The sequence below is a fragment of the Pleuronectes platessa genome, chromosome 21 (genome assembly GCF_947347685.1).
Source record: "Pleuronectes platessa chromosome 21, fPlePla1.1, whole genome shotgun sequence".
In the NCBI taxonomy this organism is placed as follows: Eukaryota; Metazoa; Chordata; class Actinopteri; order Pleuronectiformes; family Pleuronectidae; genus Pleuronectes; species Pleuronectes platessa.
In genome coordinates this window covers 20465597-20486330 of record NC_070646.1, presented here as the reverse complement: position 1 = coordinate 20486330, position 20734 = coordinate 20465597, and the positions used below count along the sequence as shown (strand labels likewise).

General features: G+C 41.9%; 1 protein-coding gene across 1 annotated transcript in view; it reads right to left on the bottom strand.

Annotated features, from left to right (window-relative positions):
• Positions 1-14982: 14982 nt before the first annotated feature.
• The window catches only part of rab3gap1 (RAB3 GTPase activating protein subunit 1), a 77793-nt gene continuing 72041 nt past the window's right edge, over positions 14983-20734 (bottom strand). The window contains 3 exon segments of the mRNA XM_053413285.1: positions 14983-16468; positions 16739-16762; positions 16984-17086. Of these exon segments, the coding sequence (XP_053269260.1) occupies positions 16235-16468; positions 16739-16762; positions 16984-17086 (361 nt within the window). The 3' untranslated portion in view covers positions 14983-16234.

The window sequence follows — 20734 nt, the reverse complement described above, 5'->3', positions numbered from 1 at the left end:
GTACCTGGTCTGTGTACCACTGTGAAGTCATATGCCTGTAGTTCCTCGATCCAGCGTGCCAGCTGGCCTTCCGGCTCCTTGAAAGACATTAACCACTGTAAAGCGGAATGATCAGTCCGGACAGTGAAGTGTAGTTCCCCAAGATAATATTTGAAGTCCCGGATGGCGCTGATCACAGCTAGCAGTTCCGCCTGGTGACACAGTAGCGACGTTCAGCCTTGTTGAATGTCCTGCTGTAGTATGCCTCACTCTTTCTCCCCCAGGTGTCCACTGGGTCAATACAGCACCTGAGCCGACGTTGCTGGCATCTGTGTCCAGAACGAAAGGGAGAGTGAGGTCAGGCGGGGAGAGGATCGGTGCCCCCAGCAGGGCTTCTTGCAGCGGAGTAAATGCTGTCTGACACTTTTCTTTCAGACAGCGTGATCCACAAACCGCAATCCATGGTGCGGCCACAGAGGCCCTGGATCTGCGGGTGATAAAGCAAAGGGATTCCGGGGAAGGGGGATAGGGATGGAGAAGAGGAAGGAGAAGCTGGAAAAAAGAAGCTCTGTGTGTCATGTGTCATAAAATAGAACAAGTAACGTTCTGCCGCACTAATTAGCCTTAACTATAAGCTTTATCAAAAAGGAAGGTTTGAGCCTACTGTTGGGCCAGAGCCCAGCGGGGTGCCACCAGACACTGGAGCCGAGAGGAACAAAGGGTTGTTAAACTTTGGGCGGGAAAACATCCTCCTGCAGGCTCAAGAATCTCCCCCTGGTGGTGGAAAAATGTTCTGGGAATGCCTTGGAACCCCCGCTGATTTCCAAGCCCAGCCCACTCAGGTCCAGCTCTGACACTCAATTGGCTTAAAGCATCATCCTATGACCAACTCCTCAAGGAGGAGGACCTCTCAGGTAATTTAAAAGCCCATGAACCCCAAACATCGCTGCCATTTTACCCTGCTCTGAAGACAACACCAGGCCCCCTTCGGGGCCTCCCAGCTGATTTAGTTGCTAAAGGGGGCAACTTTAACTTTTAGTTTATCAGCCATTTCCTGCTCTCTGAAGACGTCAATAGACCGTTCCCGGTCTAGCTAGATGATTTTAGTTGCTAAAGGAGGCAATAATACAGACGTTTGTTTTATTTCATTTCTTTTATTTCTTTATTCAGTCGACGTTTTTATTTTCAAAAGGACTTTTGCTCTTTTAACTTGAAAAGACCAAACAGGAAATTGCACGCGGAACAATCTCAGACTGTTCCACTTTCCCCACGGACTTTTCTTTTCCCAACGATCTACAAACGGCTTCCACAGCCGTCCCCTGCAGAAGCGCGAGATTCATTCCGCTGAGGAGCACGAGCTCCACATCCCTGAAGAAGGACGACGTTCATCCCGTCGAGGCAGCACGAGAAAATCCGCTGCTTGTCCGGTCCAGCGGCCGAAGACCGCTTGAGAGACCACGTGATTCACTGGCCCGACGCGCACGCACACCGCGAGGGTGGTACAGTAAGAGGCTTTATTGTCTGGGCAGATGTTAATCTAATACGTAGCGTATTGTTTTAATACTTGAATGTATTTGTTTTGTATGAGACCGCCGAGTCTCTAGTGTTTAGCGGTGATTCGCCACTTCCGGTTTCCGGTTACGGCCTTGTGCCACAGTTTTTAAGCGCCGTGAGCAGCGTCTCCAGCTCATTGTGACCGTTTGAACAACTTTAAAGAGACTTTACCGGTCAAACCTCAGCACACAACGCCACTTGGGTGCTGAGTGGTAAAGTAAATGTAACTTGTCTCTGACGGTGCTTTTAAGAGCTTTGCTCTCTCCTTTTCTCTCTCTCTCTTTCTCTCTCCTTCTAAACCGACCTATACACACATCCGATCTGTATTTAGAATACAGTTCATGTAACATAGTTAAATCTATATTCAGAGAGGCTGGACACATCTGGAAGCCATGCGGCCCAACGCCAAAGCAGAGACAAAGAATTCTCTTTGTCTGAAAATCCCTTGGTGTAATTCATGTGACGACCACCAGTGTGAGCTCTGGCCACATGGTGTCATTAACATAGACTCCATTTTGAATAACGCAAGTTAAACCACCATTTTGAATCTATTATTGCCATGCCTCCTCTCTCCCTCTCCTCCCATTCTGGCTCTAAATTCATAACGGCTCCGCCATCTTGTTTTGTAGTCAATCCGCCATTTTGAGAGTTTTTAGGCCTTGATTCCACGAATCATGATTGGCCGCCATCTTAGATGTGACGTCACCACGTGACTGCATCATCGCCACGCCCCCTTCTTTTTCTCTCTCTCTCTCGCTCTCTCACACACCCACACACACACACACCCACACAGACACACCCACACAGACACAGAGACACATTGATAGACACAGACAGATACACACACACAGATACACGTAGATGAATACATGTGTTTTTCTAAATTGTGATAAGCGGCTGCTGTTGTTATCTTTGAAATATGGGAGTTTGTTAAAATGATGAATCATTAAATAACACTAACTTTATTTCACATGCATACACATAGACACACACACACAGAGAGACACTTTGACACAGACACACACACACACACCGAGACAGACATACATAGGTAGACCGCCGGTTTTACATGTATTTTCTGAATTGTGATAAGTGCTGCTGCTGTGTTTATCTTTGAAATATCAGAGCTTGTTAAAATGATGAATCATTGAATAACATTATAACTTTATTTCCCCTTTTTAATAAATGCTTTTGTAATTAAAGTATCTGTAGTCTGTGATTATTTGTGCATATGTATGTGATTGCAGCTGGATTATGATTGCCTGTGCTCGAACTTAGTAGCCTTCACTGTTAATTAAATAATTATTAATATTAAATATTGAGATTATTGATTTGACATTTATCATTATGAGACTGATATTTATAGATTGACTCGTTGGTCCCTGTAACCAGGGTGGTGCCCCGCGACAATAAGCAATGATTACAGATTTGTATTATTCTTAATTGATAATTTTATTGTTTTCATTAATTATTTGAACTATTATTAATGGATAACCGTATCATTTCTAATTAAATGTGTTACATTTCTTAATTAATAGCTTTATCATTTTTGATTATTTTTAAGAAATAATTGTTATTTTAATAATCATATTTCATGATTATTAATAATTAGCCAACGTCAATTCTACTCCTACTATTGCACAACACTACTCTTAAACAAACAGATGGTGTCTGCCTCCCGAACTGAAAGTGGTAGATTATTCCAGAGCAGAGTGGCTTGATGGCTAAAAGCTCTGGCTCCTACTTAAGGGACGACAAGTAGGCCTAAATTCTTGGAGCGGAGTGCTCTAGTGGGTTTATAAGGTACTAACAGCTCTTTAAGGTAAAAAGGCGCTATATTATTAAGGGCCTTCAAGGTGAAGAGGAGAATTTTAAATTCTTTTCTAGATTTAACTGGAAGCCAGTGAAGCGATGCTAATACTGGAGAAATGTGCTCTCTTTTCTTTGTTATCGTCAGGACACGTGCTGCGGCATTTTGGACAAGCTGTAGAGTTTTTAACGACTTACTGCTGGAGCCTGATAATAATGAATTAAAATAGTCCAGTCTCGATGTAACAAAGGCGTGGACTAGTTTTTCTGCATCTTTTTGCGAATGAGAGCCTGACATCCCCAAACCACATCATCCTATTGGTCCAAACAGTCACATGTCCCACCCCGACCCCTTCACTGACCCAAAAGATATCAGAACGCTCCTTCAACACAGTGTTTTACTGAACACACGTGAAAACCAAACATAAACATAAACCCAGTCCGTTACAATACTATCAACACATCACCTTCCCCACCAGGGGACAACAAACACTGGACTACTGCCACACCCCAATCAGAGACTGTTAAAAAACCCTCCTCCGCCCTGATTTTGGCAAAGCCGATCAATCAATCAATCAATCAATCAAATTTTATTTGTATAGCCCATATTCACAAATTACAATTCGTCTCATAGGGCTTTAACATGGTGAGACATCCTCTGTCCTTAACCCTCAGCAAGAGTGAGGAAAAACTACAAAAAAAACCTGTTAACAGGGTAAAAATACGTAGAAACCTCAGAGAGAGGCACATGTGAGGGATCCCTCTCCCAGGACGGACAGACGTGCAATCAATGTCAGGTGCAGGAAAACATCATCAAGATTAAAGTTTTTAGCAGCATTGATGAGGGTAAACATTTTGAAGGATAACTTAAATACTTGTCAAGCAGTCCTGCTGCAATCATAATCCATGGTCAGCAGCCAGCAAGATAATGATCCATCATCCAGGTCGGATCCACTATAGTCCACAGTCATTGTCCACTGCCGCTTATTAAGATCCATCATCAGGCGCCGCCTCGGTCCTGGTCCACCACCATTATGTGATGCCAACGTGACACAGGATCCGCCATTACCACTACGATGAGCCCGCACGATATATAGAATCCGCCATACTGGATCCACCATTGCGACCTCTGATGCGCGGTCCACAAATCGTTATCCATGGTGCGGCCACAGCGGGCCCGGATCTGCGGGCGATAAAGCAAAGGGACTCGGGGAAGGGGTCAAGTCAGTAACATGTACTGATGAGATATGACTTACTTCGATGTGATAGGGATGAAGAAGAGGAAGGAGAAGCTGGAAAGAGAAGCTCCATGTGTCATGTGTCATAAATTCCCTTTGTGTCTTAGCGTCATCAGGGGTTTTTGCCTTGTAATCAATGATACCGGCTGAACTTGGGGGTACACTGAGGCTCAAGGTAAATCTGACTTCCTACTGGTTTGTATGGTAGTACGATGAAAACCATGTGGCCCACTCAGTAGAACAGCCATCAATACCTCCATGCCTTTTTAAACTAAACGCTTCCTATTTTAGAACATAGGACAAGTAAGGTTCTGCCGCACTAATTAGCTCTTAACTATAAGCTTTATCAAAAAGGAAGGTTTTGAGCCTACTCTTAAACAAACAGATGGTGTCAGCCTCCCGAACTGAAAGTGGTAGATTATTCCACAGCAGAGGAGCTTGATGGCTAAAAGCTCTGGCTCCTACGATACTTTTAGAAACTTTAGGGACGACAAGTAAGCCTGAATTTCGGGAGCGGAGTGCTCTAGTGGGTTAATAGGGTACCAACAGCTCTTTAAGGTAAATTGGAGCCATTTTATTAAGGGCATTGAAGGTGAGGAGGAGAATTTTAAATTATATTCTATAGTTAACCGGAAGCCAGTGTAGCAATGCTAATACTGGAGAAATGTGCTCTCTTTTCTTGGTTCTCGTCAGGACAAGTGCCGCGGCATTTTGGACAAGCTGCAGAGTATTTAACGTCGTACAGCTGGAGCCTGATAATGAATTACAATAGTCCAGTCTGGATATAACAAAGGCGTGGTCTAATTTTTCTGCATTTTTTTGCGAAAGGACATGTTTGATTTTTTAGATATTACGCAAGTCAATGAATGTGCTAAATACCAAACTGCAAGGCAAGGGCCTATTTGCACATGAAATGTACAGCCTGGTGAAATAGCACTTTGTATAAAGTTAATTTAAAGCTGATCTTTGAAATATGGGTTGCCGTTTGTAAAGCAGCTCACTCTGAAAATAACAGCAACATTTTTTCACATTTAGCTTCAAACCATGTTTAAAAAACTGGTGTGAATTTTTTAGAGTCACTTTTTTGCACATTTACAACAATATTTGTCATCTTAGAGATATTTTAAATATTTAAATCCAAATGTTAAATATTACACTTAAATGTTAAATGTTACACTTAAATGTTAAATGTTAAATCTAAATTGCTTATTGACAAAAAAAGGTTGATGAACCACCTGGTAATCGATCAATAGTATAGAGATCCCATGATGGATTGATGCTGCTATCAGTTAGTTGGTTTGCATCTATAGTTTGCATTCACTATGAACTAAAAACACATTATTTAAATTTTGGTTTCATATTACCAAATTAATAACAAAAAAATCTAACTTTTCTTGTCATAGGTAAGTAACTAAGTGTAAGTGTAAGTAAGTGAAATGCACAGTCTACATAGTACTTCTGTAAATGTTGATTAAATGCAGTCATTTGATAAAATAAGATTTTAAGATTTGATCTGTAATATTTCGGTTCAACAGGCAACCTTGCAGGACGATTTGGAGAAATCCAGAAAGTCAGCTGCTGTGACTCATGGCGATATGAAGTTGAGGGTCTTCCATACAGTTCTATACCATACTGTTGTTGTGGAACGGCAGAGCTGTCTTGATCAACTCATTGGAGTAAGATTTACCTCACAGTTCTGTATCATATTTGCTCCGTGCTGTGGTAAAATAAAAAAAAAAAAGAGCCATATTTAACCATAATTACTCATTTTTATGGCCTTTCATTTATGGTGTTGAATTTCCCTCCAGGTTTTATCACTCCTGAGAGGGAACCCCAGCTTGTGTGTGCTGTTTGACATACCAGGAGAGGACAAAGGTCTAGCAGCTGATTTTGTAGCTGGTATTCTCAAACCAAGCTACTCTGTACTGGGGAGCAACAGAAGAGCTAGGGAGGAGTTGATGGTGGTAACCTTTAGGGAGTTTCTTCAATGTGTTGAAAGTAAGTTTGTATTATACAATAAGGCAATCGAGGAAATTTACAGATTCATTTTATTCTTTACAACTCATGAAGCTGTGCCTATCTAATGTTTATGTACCATGTAACAAGAATACAGTTGTTATCGACCATGGCCGACAGGAGAGGGTACCGGGTGGAGGCGGGCGAACATGACAGATCAGTCATAGTGCGCCCCCTTGTGGCTGGCTATAGTGGCTACAGGTCATAAGTCCCGCATCCTTCATAAAAGTGACACTAAAAACTCAAAGTACTCTTCAAATAAAGTTTCTCCAAACGTGTTTGTTATTTTATGTAGTTAATATCACAATAATCCATGTCCAAGAGTCCATTTCCCCGGATAAGATTTATTCGTTATTTGCCACTATAAACACACTCTGACCTCCTCGAGCTTTTATTTTGTTACTTCCTGTTACCGGCATTTGAATTTGCATATTAGTTAAATATTTAGTTTCACCCGAAACATTTAGATTTAACATTTAGATTTAGATTTAACATTTATATTTACATTTACATCTAACATTTAGATTTAAAATTTAGATTTAAATTTACATTTAACATTTAAATTTAGATTTAGATTAAACTTTTAGATTTCACATTTAGATTTAGATTTAAATTTAACATTTAGATTTAGATTCAGCATTTAGATTTAACATTTAAAATGTAAGTGTAACATTTAACATTTCGATTTAAATATTTAAAATATCTCTAAGTTGACAAATATTGTTGTAAATGTGCAAAAAAGTGACTCAAAAATTCACAACAGTTTTTTAAACATGGTTTGAAGCTAAATGTGACAAAATGTTGCTGTTATTTTCAGCGTGAGCTGCTTTACAAACGGCACCCCATATTAAAATACTGCAAAGAACTTACATATTTTGTTCACAACTGTTCTTGAAAATGTTGATTATTTTTGGACTTAGCTCCATTCCTTTCTAATTCCACTGTTATTGTTGGCGGTGATTTTAATTTAATATTAAATCCGCTTATTGACAAATTTCCACATAGTAACGCGCCCCCCTCTCCTCAGGCCAACACGCTCCATGCTCTATGTGAGGAGTTTGGGCTTATTGATGCTTGGAGATGCACCCACCCCTCTGATAAACAATATACATTTTTCTCCGCCCCACATAAGTGTCAAACCAGGATTGATTATTTTTTTCTGCCAAGAACTGACTTATATTCAGTTTTATCATGCGACATAACCAGTATAATTATTTCCGACCACGCAAGAGTTACTATAGACTTTAATCTCAAAACAGCATTACATCGGTCTCGTCACTGGAGACTTAATACCATTATCCTTAAAGATGAGGAATTTACTTCCAACTTCTCCACTGAACTTAAAGCATTTCTGGAAATCAACACTTCATCGGCCAGCAATGCCTCCGTCTTGTGGGAAACATGCAAAGCTTATGCCAGAGGTTTAATTATTTCGTACTCTGCAACAAAAAAGCGCCAAAGACAGGAGAAACAAAAATCTTTAGAGAGTGAATTGACGGATAAGGAAAAAGCATATATTGCCTCTCCATCACCACCATTATGGCAAGAAATCACGGCAATCAGAACAGCTCTAAATTGCCTTCTTACCAGGGATGCAGAGAAGAAATTGAAATATACTAGACAGAGGTTTTATGAGCACGGAGATAAAGCAGGCAAATGTCTGGCCTATTATGTTAAGAAGCGTGCAGAGTCCCAAACTATTGCAGCTGTATCTGATAAAGATGGCCATAAGGTATATGAAAATAAACTGATAAATAACTGTTTTAAGAATTTTTACAAAAACCTATACTCTTCCGAACAAGCTCCAGAGGGAGAGCAACTAATGGACAATTTCTTTGCTCAATTGACGTTGCCAAATTTATCAGAAGAGCATAAGACTGCCCTTAATAGTTCCATAACTAAAACTGAAGTGCTTGGAGCTATTAATAAATTACAAAATGGAAAGTCACCAGGACCTGACGGCTTCGCTTCTGAATTTTATAAACAGTTCCAAAATATTCTTGTAGATCCTCTTCTTGATATGTTCAATCACTCCTTCAGTACAGGAGAATTTCCACAGACACTGAAGGAGGCTAATATATCCTTAATTTTAAAGAAGGGGAAGTGTTCTGACTCTTGCGGGTCCTACAGACCCATAGCCCTCCTAAATGTGGATAGGAAGCTGCTCTCTAAAATCTTGGCCTCTCGTTTAGAAAATCTTTTGCCTATACTGGTAAAGGAAGATCAGACAGGTTTTGTAAGGGGTCGGAATTCAGCTAGCAATGTTAGACGTTTGTTGAATGCTATCATAGCTTTTAAGCAGGAGTCTATTAGTGGTCTGGTGCTTTCTCTCGATGCAGAGAAGGCATTCGACCGAATTGAATGGTCTTTCTTACTGTATACACTGGGTAAATTTGGTTTGGGGGAGAACTTTATTAAATGGGTCAAGATTATCTATACTAGACCACAGGCAGCAGTCTTGACTAATGGACTCAGGTCTGAATACTTCAATACTCACAGAGGGGTGATGCAGGGCTGCCCTCTATCGCCCCTCTTATTCGCTTTGGCCATAGAGCCACTGGCTGAGGCCATAAGGGTGACACCCATAATACGCAGTTTAGAGATTGGACAGCTGTGTCATAAAATAACTTTATACGCTGATGATGTTCTAATTCTTCTGACCGAACCTGAAACATCTGTACCAGGTCTTATTGATGTGATTGACAGATTCAGTTGTTTTTCTGGTTATAAGATCAACCTGGCTAAATCAGAGGCTATGCCCCTTGGTACCCTTTCAACAATACCAACTACTGTACCTTCATTTCCTTTCAAATGGTCTCCCAATGGGTTTGTATACTTAGGAATCTTCATTACACCATCCTTTGATCAATTATATAAAGCCAACTTTGCACCCTTATTTTGTAAAATTAAGCAGGACCTAGAGCGATGGATGTCACTTCCTGTTTCCTGGCTAGGACGCATTGCCCTGGTCAAAATGAATGTGCTGCCTAGGTTATTATATCCTATCCAAATGATTCCTGTTTTGTTCTCTAAAAGGGTGTTGAAGGATATAAATGGGTGGCTCAGCTCTTTTATCTGGAACAAGCGTAGACCCAGACTTAAGATGGCAGTATTACATCTACCAAGCTCGATGGGTGGCCTGGACTTACCTAATATTAAAATTTACCAACTTTGTGCCCATTTAAGATTTGTAAACGACTGGGCTAAGGGTAAAACTTCAATCTGGTTGGATATTGAGACAGCATTATCTCAGTGCAAACTAAGTGATCTATTATTTTTTAATACTTTTAAAGAAATCAAAGCTTTCTGTGCAAACCCTGTAACAATCAACACTCTAAAAGCATGGCGGCTTGTCCGCCGTCTTGAGGGAAGATCAAATATAACATCCATTTTCACCCCAGTAATTAATAATCCTGCTTTTCCCCCAGGTTCTTCGGACCCTGGTTTTCGACAATGGTCTAATAAGAATATTAATTCCCTCAGTGACCTATTGTCAGTTGATACGCTTATGTCATTTGAACAGCTGACTAACAAATACAAATTGTCCAAACAAGATTTCTTTCGCTTTTTGCAAATACGGCATTATGTCACTCATAGCACAACCCTTATTGATCACCCTGAAATATCTGCTGTTGAGAGGATTCTGTTTCATCAACAATTGAAAGTGTCTCTGAGCTCATTTTACCATGTACTTAATGGTTTTTCTACTACTGGTGCGCAGGGGGTCAGAGGTGTGTGGGAGAGGGAGTTGTCTGTGACCATAGATGAAGACAAGTGGGATACCATTTGGTCTCTTGCAAAAAATATTTCAATTTGCACTCGGACAAGAGAAATACAATTTAAGATTTTACACAGATTACATATTTCCCCTCACCGCAGGCATTTCTTCAACCGCTCTCTCTCCCCTCTGTGTCTCAAGTGTAAAACTCATGTGGGTACTTTAACTCATTGTTTTTTGGTCTTGTCATAAACTTCAAAGTTATTGGGTTGAAGTTATTAGTGAAATAGAGAGAATTTTTCATATTAATATAGGAATGGACCCCATATCCCTGATTCTAGGTCTTCCAAGTGACTGTTTGAAAACAGCAGTCAACAAAAGATTGTATAATATTTTGACGTTTGCAGCTAGGAAAAATATTCTTTTGCAGTGGATCAGTGACAAGGTCCCTTCTGTCTGTGGTTGGCGCAAAATAATTTTTGAACTGATCCCTTTGGAATATCTTACCAACGTCATACATCACAGTGTAGATCAGTTCTACAGAGTGTGGCGCCCATTTTTGGACTATATCGGTCCAGACCTTTCCTCCACCCTATTAAAAGGACTGCTGTGGACTTGAACGACATTCGTGTACTGTGAGATTCACCACCTCTTGTATCATGCCATATGTTCATCCTTCATGTAAGAGCTGTCATGTTTGTTTTGTGTTTGTTTTGTTTTGTGTCTAGTTCTGTAGACATTGCTTGTTTGTTGAATGGAAACAAAAAACTGCAATAAAAACAATGAAGAGAAAGAGTCAAAAAAAAAAAAAAAAAAAAAAAAAAAAAATGTTGATTAAAGTGTGATATAATGTTTTCATTATTACTTTGCCTGCCCCACTTTTTGATTGCATAATCATAACATTTAGTCTTACCAGTAGAGGCTTATCAAATGAATATGAGTAGAATTGAGTTCAGCCTATTGGTTCAGCCCTCCACGACTGTCCATGTTTCTCATGTGGCCCCTTGTGAAAATGAATTGCCCACCCCTGCAGATGTCATAGAATCTTTGACATCTGCTCCTCCCCTGCTGACACCTTTGACCCTCAGTTTGCCTACAGACTGAACAGGTAGAGAGAGAGAGAGAGAGAGAGAGAGAGAGAGAGAGAGAGAGATAGAGAGAGAGATAGACAGAGAATTTGATTAAACACAAATAAAAAATAAAAATGTAAACACATTTTCAAGTCTGTTTACACATACAAATTCTAAATACAGATCAATGTCAAATATAAGGGGTCAACGGAGCAGCCCATGGGGTGCGGGTCTCAGGGAAGCTGTTGGGGATGTGGTGACACTGGACACATACGCCAACGATGTCCATCATAGCCATGGCCTATCCCTAATTGGAGAGAGCAGGGTTATGGGGTCTGCTCAAGGTGAACAAACCAGGCCCATTGAATCCATGGGTGGGTCCTGTTGTGCAATAATGCTTAAAAAGTGATACCATCGAATGGTATTCAATAAATTTGGTTATCAAAATAAAATATAAAACATTCATATTTAAAATATTAATATCAGATCATAACTTGAATTGGTTAAAGTTACTTCGGGGCACCACCCTTCAAAGAAAGGGAAAGATTTAACCCTAACCCTGACCCTCACCCAATTTATTGATTAAGATCAGTCTCATTTAGATCTAGTTCGATTAGAAATCTCAATATTTGCTATTAAAGATTACATAATGAACAGTGAAGGTTATGGAGTTCCTCACAGTGTAACGGTTGGCAAAATTCCCTTATGCAATATAAATGAAAGAACATTTGTGAAAGAAAAACATTTATTATGAATATAATAAAGTATAAAACATATTAACTAAACAAAGATGTGTATGTGAGTGTGTGTGTGACTATGTTAATCAGGGTGTCTCAAAATGGCTGACCAAAATTTACACCCTCCTTAGCATGCTTTCAGAATGGTGGTCCCCCCCCCTAAAGTGAACAGCCCCCCTCTTCTGATTTTGCTTGACTTAATTACCCATGAAAGGAAGTAGTGTATGTCTTCTTATCACCTTAGGAAACACATGTGAATCAGCTGTTGTGTTTAGATTCCTCTCCTTCCCCCACCCATGGATCCTTCCTGGATTGGTTCAGAAGGACAGCCCTAAATCCTCCTATATAAGATCTGTCTTTTTGACTGTTCTGCATCATCACTCTGAGATCCTTGTGACTCCCTGTGTTGATCCTTTCTGCAGAAAGACCCTTATAAATACATGTTGATAACTTTGTTGTTTCCAGCCTCTTGTATCTCCAGATTTCTATCACAGACTCAAGCAAGATGCTTGCAATACATGCCTTTGCTTATCCTGATGTAACTATAAAGAAATGCTTGAATATAAATCCTGCAGATGCAGTCCAACTCAGTTTTGAAGGGGAACCTCAAGAGTGTATTGCCGAGGCAATGAAACACATTAAACTGAGACCTGATCTGGAGTCTGCTCCACTTATTAATGCAAATGAAATCTACCATTTGGACCGTTCTTGTTTTAAGAACCATCTAGGCAATTATGCTGTCTTTGCTGTTGTGAAACAAATTAAGGAGAGTTCAAACCAGCAAAAGCCAAGAAATGTGACCAGCCGTGCTAGGCTGGCAAAACAGGAAGAGTTGGCGGAAGATACCGACACAATGGACTCAGAGAATTGAATCCAAAACAGTATGGGCAGCAGTGGAAAAGTGACCAAGTTTAATATGCTGTGATTTTATTAGTATAGGGTGGCCAATCTGATGGGTCAGACGGTGTTGGTTAAAATTGGTTATATGTTATTCAGATGCCATGTACTCAGTAAAATTTGAAACAGCACTTTGATTTATCTTTAGGATGACGCTTGTATTTGTATGAATTACGTATAACCTATTAGTAAGAATATACCTTATGTATCTTTAATGTTGAATCTCGGAATGTATACATTATATATTTTCACGCTTGATGTGACAAAAGTTCAAGGCAGTTGAAAGATTTGAATTGTTGAGTGAAATGTTGTTGCTGCTTGTGTTGAAGAACGATTTGCTAACAGACAATGGTCTGGGAACCCCAAAAGGGGGGATTATATTGGGACTGAACGATGTTCAATAACTTGTTGACTTGGCTTTAATATCTAGCCAAACATTTATCAATGTCTAGCCAGAAGATAAATATACAAAAGACTTCCAGGAAACACAATATGAGGAATTGAGAAAACTCAGAATAAGGAAAAACATGCACGCACACACATCAGCCTTGCTAAGGGTTATAAATACGAATACAGATGCTTTAATAAACTAGATTCCCTTGCACTGCGATTCTGCCTCTGCGTGTTCTTCACAAAGAAATATTCTAGAACATGAGCAACATTCAAGGGGCACATAATCAAAATGCCCCCAATATTACAGACCTTCTGTATTCATTCTTCACAGCCTTGTGCAGTCATCACTTGAAATATCAGTGGGAGACATGAAGGTTGTCTTTGTTTTTTAAAATTCTTTCAATGTTAGGATCCAGCTGACTCACTGACAGAGTGAGGATGTCATGGAGGTGAGAGTCAAACTCAGTTTATCAAGTTACACTTGTTTAGATTCCTCACACTGAAAGTCTGCTCACAAAGGTAGGTACTTCCAAAGATGGATAGCATTACCTGTGCGTGACTGAGGATCTTTGCATACCTGTCTGCTTGAACACATCTGTAGAAGTCCAGTAAGGAAAGTGTTCTGAACTTGTTTAGAGGTTCTGAATCAGACTGTAGTTCAATAAGTTCCATTTGGAACTCCTCACTGACTGTGACCACATCAACAGAAAAGGGATGAGCAAATAGCTCCAAAACAGTTGCATTGTCTCTGCGCCTGTCAAACTCCTGCACAAGATTGCTGAGAACGTCCTTGTATTAGGGTGAATTCGCTACCACCAAGCCTATCTCTCTAAGACTGGGGAAATGGGGAAATTCACTGAAAAAGAGAACAGTGTAAGAAACAGTATACATTAAGCTATGGCATTATAATAAGAAATATTTTAAATAAATAATTAAAACTTGATTAATCAATCAAATCAAATTTTATTTGTATAGCCCGTATTCACAAATTACAATTCATCTCATAGGGCTTTAACAGGGTGTAATAGCACTATTGGGAGTGATGCCTGAAGGCCTGGACGGGAGGGCCAAAAAATACCTGCTTAACATTCTACTCACAGCAGCATTGAAGTGTATAACCATCAAATGGTTAAAACCAAATCCCCCTGCATACAATATGTGGACCCAAAAAGTTTGGGACATCTACCAAATGGAGCAAATCAAGTCACTAAGTAAAATATTACTTGTCTGCTGAGCAGTAGTAGTTTTAGCTTGAAGGCATGATCAAACAGCTGACTGATTATCTGGTCCTCCCCTGGAGCTGGAGATTAAAAACGTTGAGCTGTCACATCCATCAAAAAAGCCGGGTCAGAACTCCATTTCTTATCCGTGGGAACATGAAAGTTAATTTCCTTTCTTGCTTGAAAAGTCCTGATCTTGTCCTGCAACTAACCTTTTTGATTGATTATTTATTTAAGCCTCGGAAAACACATTGAGGAATAAGACCCTCATTTACAATGGTGCCGAGGGTGAAGTTTTCCGCTAAAAATGTCATTGTTTGCTGATGCATCAGGCCAAGACAGAAGCACTGATTGAGACAGGAGTACAGCATGTATTTACATTTAACAACAATGTACTGTGCACCCATTGCCTACATACACAGATTACTTCAATCACTTGTAACTTGCACAGAACCATTTACCATCAGTTAACAGGGCAACAATTATTCGGTGTAATTAAATGAAATCAATACGAACTTTTGGGTGATCCCTTGGCTTTTGTTGCGACAAGTAAATATTAATGATGCAATTTTATATATGAGCAGGCTGTTACTGATTTTGGATTGCACTCATTCATTTACAACACAAAATTATGAGCAAAAAGAAATCGGCAACTTCTAAATCCTATAAAACAGTACAGAAATGCCATTAGCACATCATCAAGTGGATCTTAACACAAGGATAGAACCTGATATGAAGATGATTTACATTATCTTAATACTTGGCATTATGTCAACAATGTTTTACAGATCTAATATAAAGGACACCAGAGGAAGATATGGCTGACGTGTCAATACAGAACTTAATGGTAGAAATCTTCATAGAATAAGCCCTGAAGGTGAAACAAAGGATATTTTTGAAAGGATTTATGGCGCACCTTTATTGAATTCTGTATTTAGTTTTATTTCATATATATATAATACATTTTTATTGTAAGACAATTAAATATAGTATAAAATTGGGATATGATTGCAGCCAGTAATTGATTACACAATTTGTCGTTTCCGTTTGGGATGACAAAATGTTGTTTTTAAGCAGTCCAACAATATAGATGTGTCAGTTGTAAGTGTGTGTGTCATTGCACTAAGTGGCTATATGATTTAATAAAAAGTCACTCATTTGACCCAATAAAAGAAAATCATTATAATTGGTCAGTGTTATTTTAGTGGTGTCTACAAATAAATGGCCACTGAGAAGTGTAAAAATACTTCTGCTTCATGTAGAAACTGTTGTGGGCCAGAGGACATCAGCTGATTAGGCTGTCTTTTCAATGTGGCTCAGGAACATTTCCGGTCACATTGCCTACCACTCTCTTACCACTGCCCTTCCATCGACAGATGCAAAGTGAAACTTTATTTCGACCTTCTTTTAAGCTCTATGTATAAATAATGCTTGATACTTGCAATTGTGTACTCATGAATCCACAGAGGATTAACAAAATTAATAATTCCAAAATTCCACCTTTTGTCCTTCACTGATCTTTTATTTCTGGCTGCAAGGTGCAGATTACAATGACCAAATGGGACATGGTTTGAGATGAAATACAGTGAAACAGTATTTCATCTTAAAAGAAGGAAGTGTCTGAAGAGAAAGCCCCTGCCAATCTGAACTCATCCTTCAACAACACACAGAAGAGCCGCTGAGGCAGAGCTTTGGAATACGGTGCTGGCCGAGGGACACATGTACGCAACAGAATCTCCCTGCCTGCCGGAGAAGGGAAGTCAGGCACTTTGTTGCTTACTCCATTTGGCTTCCTGACATTTCCCAAATCTTCGTCCTGTGGTGTTAGGAGGGTAGCCTGAGGATGAAGACAAATTAAAGTTAGAATCCAGCAATTAAAAGATAATATTGAAAAGGTCTTTATGTAGTCTGTATAACTGCTTTCCGATATGCACTGGACTTTGCAGATCCTCCGTATTTTCTCGAGAGGAGTTGAATATGTGAACAGATTCTTAAAAACCATAAATATATGCTTATTTGTGCAATTCATGCGTTCGTTAAAATGTCGCTGAGGATCTTAAGACATGTTTTATGTGGTTGGAAAGAAAGTTTCATTGTTTATTGTTACCTCATCACTGGTGAATTCAGTCAGCTTGACACAAGCAGCAGGGGGAGAAACAACATAAAAAACATTGTCGAATGGAGGAAATGTACAAGAAAAAAAGAAAAAACATGTCTCAAGAGGGCTGGAGGAACTGTTTGAACCATTTTGTGGTACATACAAATTGCAATGCTAGGGAGTAGCACAACTAAGATAACCATCCCTTGTGAACAGACTCAATGGATCATAAGAGAGAAAGTGAGACTGCTTACCCTCTGAGCGCTGACAAAGAGTCTGTGGATGATGCTGCCAGCTGGCCCCTGGCCAGCTCCACTGACTACAACCTCAGGTTCTTCCAGGAGGGAGCTCACAAACCTGGAGAAATCAAATACCAACAGTAATATCCATACGAACCTAATAACAACTGATACAATATATAGTTATCAGAACTAAACGTTTTACCTCTAGATTCAGAAAAAGTCATTGTAATTGGCCCTAAACACGTCAGAAACATTGCATGACCAGATATTTACATCTGATGTCATTAGTATGGCCCCCAGCTCTACTGTGAGGAACATTTGAGTTATGCTTGACAAGGTCACGTCAATTTAACTCACACAAAAAACAAGTCTGAAGGACAGCCTTCTTCCACCTGCACAATATCATGAAAATTAGCACATCGGGTCTCGAAAAGGATGCTGAGAAATTAGTGCATGCCTTTCGTTACCTCTAGAATGAACTATTGTAATTTAGGGATGTCACGATTCAGACTCCTGGATAAGGGTTGGACTCTATTCTTCTCCGGAGTTGCCAAGGGCGTGAGGCGCCGGGCGGGTGTGGGGATACACATAAATCCCCGGCTGAGCGCCGCGGTGTTGGAGTTTACCCCGGTAGACGAGAGGGTCGCCTCCCTGCGCCTAAGGGTTGTAGGGGGGAAAACTCTGACTGTTGTTTGTGCGTATGCACCAAACAGCAGCTCAGAGTACTCAGCCTTCTTGGAGACACTGAATGGAGTCCTGTATGGGGCTCCAGTAGGGGACTCCGTAGTTCTGCTGGGTGACTTCAACGCCCACGTGGGCAACGATGGAGATACCTGGAGAGGCGTGGTGGGGAGGAACGGCCTCCCTGATCTGAACCCGAGCAGTCGTTTGTTATTGGACTTCTGTGCTAGTCATGGATTATCCATAACAAACACCATGTTCGAACATAAGGGTGCTCATAAGTGTACCTGGTACCAGAGTACCCTAGGCCGAAGATCAATGATCGATTTTGTGATCGTGTCATCTGATCTGAGGCCGCATGTTTTGGACACTCGGGTAAAGAGAGGGGCGGAACTGTCAACCGACCACCATCTGGTTGTGAGTTGGATCAGGGAATGGGGGAAATTTCCGGATAGATCTGGTAAGCCCAAACGAGTAGTGCGGGTGAACTGGGAACGTCTGGAGGAGGCCCCCGTCCTAGGTATCTTCAACTCACACCTCCGGCGGAGTTTTTCTGGCATTCCTGTGGAGGTTGGGGACATTGAGCCGGAGTGGGCGGTGTTCAAAGCCTCCATTGCTGAAGCTGCGGCGGCTAGCTGTGGCCTCAGGGTCTTAGGCTCCTCAAGGGGCGGTAACCCTCGGACACCGTGGTGGACACCGGTGGTCAGGGAAGCCGTCCGATTGAAGAAGGAGGCCTTCCGGGATATGATATCCTGGAGGACTCCTGACTCGGTTGCAGGGTACCGACAGGCCCGAAGGGCTGCAGCTGCTGCCGTGTCGGAGGCTAAGCAGCGGGTGTGGGAGAAGTTCGGAGAGGCCATGGAGAAGGACTTTCGGTCGGCACCAAAGTGTTTCTGGAAGACTATCCGGCACCTCAGGAGGGGGAAATGGGGAACCATCCAAGCTGTGTACAGTAAGGATGGGACTCTGTTGACCTCAACTGAGGAGGTCGTCGGACGTTGGAAGGAACATTTTGAGGAACTCCTGAATCCGAATAACACGCCCTCTATGTTGGAGGCAGAGCTCGAGGTTGATGGTGTTTCGTCGTCAATTTCCCTGGTGGAGGTCACTGAGGTAGTCAAACATCTCCGCAGTGGCAAAGCCCCAGGGATTGATGAGATCCAGCCAGAAATGCTAAAGGCTCTGGGTGTTGAGGGGCTGTCACGGTTGACACGCCTATTCAACATCGCGTGGGAGTCGGGTACAGTGCCAAAGGAGTGGCAAACCGGGGTGGTAGTTCCCCTGTTCAAAAAGGGGGACCAGAGAGTGTGTGCCAGTTACAGGGGTATCACACTTCTCAGCCTCCCTGGTAAAGTCTACTCCAAGGTGCTGGAAAGGAGGGTTCGGCCGATCGTCGAACCTCGGATTGAAGAGGAACAATGCGGTTTTCGCCCCGGACGTGGAACTACGGACCAGCTCTTCACTCTCGCAAGGATCCTGGAGGGGGCCTGGGAGTATGCCCATCCGGTCTACATGTGTTTTGTGGATCTGGAGAAGGCGTATGACCGGGTCCCCCGGGAGAAACTGTGGGAGGTGCTGCGGGAGTATGGGGTAAGGGGGTCTATCCTCAGGGCCATCCAATCCCTGTACTCCCAAAGCGAGAGCTGTGTTCGCGTCCTCGGCAGCCAGTCAGTTTCGTTCTCAGTGGGAGCTGGTCTCCGCCAGGGCTGCGCCTTGTCACCAATCCTGTTTGTGATATACATGGACAAGATATCGAGGCGTAGTCGTGGTGGGGAGGGGTTGCAGTTCGGTGGTCTGAGGATCTCGTCACTGCTTTTTGCAGATGACGTGGTCCTCATTGGATCATCGGCCTGTGACCTTCAGCACTCACTGGATCGGCTGGCGGCCGAGTGTGAAGCGGCTGGGATGAGGATCAGCACCGCTAAATCGGAGGCCATGACTCTTAGCAGGAAACCGATGGATTGCTTACTCCGGGTAGGAAATGAGTCCTTAGCCCAAGTGAAGGAGTTCAAGTACCTCGGGGTCTTGTTCGCGAGTGAGGGTACTATGGAGCGTGAGATTGGCCGGAGAATCGGAGCAGCGGGGGCGGTATTGCGTTCGCTTTACCGCACCGTTGTAACGAAAAGAGAGCTGAGCCGCAAGGCAAAGCTCTCGATCTACCGGTCGATCTTCGTTCCTATCCTCACCTATGGTCATGAGGGCTGGGTGATGACCGAAAGGACGAGATCGCAGGTACAAGCGGCCGAGATGAGTTTTCTCAGAAGGGTGGCTGGCGTCTCCCTTAGGGATAGGGTGAGAAGCTCAGCCATCCGTGAGGAACTCGGATTAGAGCCGCTGCTCCTTTACTTAGAAAGGAGTCAGCTGAGGTGGTTTCGGGCATCTGGTAAGGATGCCCACTGGGCGCCTTCCTTGGGAGGTGTTTCAGGCACGTCCAGTGGGGAGGAGACCTCGGGGAAGACCCAGGACTAGGTGGAGAGATTATATCTCAACACTGGCCTGGGAACGCTTCGGGATCCCCCTGTCAGAGTTGGTCAATGTGGCCCGGGAAAGGAAAGTCTGGGGCCCCCTGCTTGAGCTGCTCCCCCCGCGACCCGACCCCGGATAAGCGGACGAAAATGAGATGAGATGTCACGATATGAAATTGTGGAGTCACGATTATTGTCAGAGTAAATATCACGGTTTCACGATACTATAAAAGGAAAAAGACACACAAGCCCACATTCTTCGTGCCTTTATTATACTATTACCTCTCTCTATAGGTGAATTAAAGTCTCTGCAACATTTATAATGGTTAATAGGAAGAGAGAGAGAGAGAGAGTATGTGTCCGCATATCAGCCTTTTATTCGGAGCTGGTCAGAAACCGAAGGATTCCTGTGATAGGCGCTATATAAAAGGTAACCCCCCCCCCTCATTATAGATGAAATGGCATCTATAGTTACAAATCAGGCGGAGCACTTGAGTCGTTTGCCATTTCAAATGCCGATTTGCTGACTCGGGTATTAGTTGAGTACAATTCTTCCAGGAAGAGTAGAGTGTTCCTGCTCAAATATAAAACCAAAATTCATAACTGAAATGCAGCTA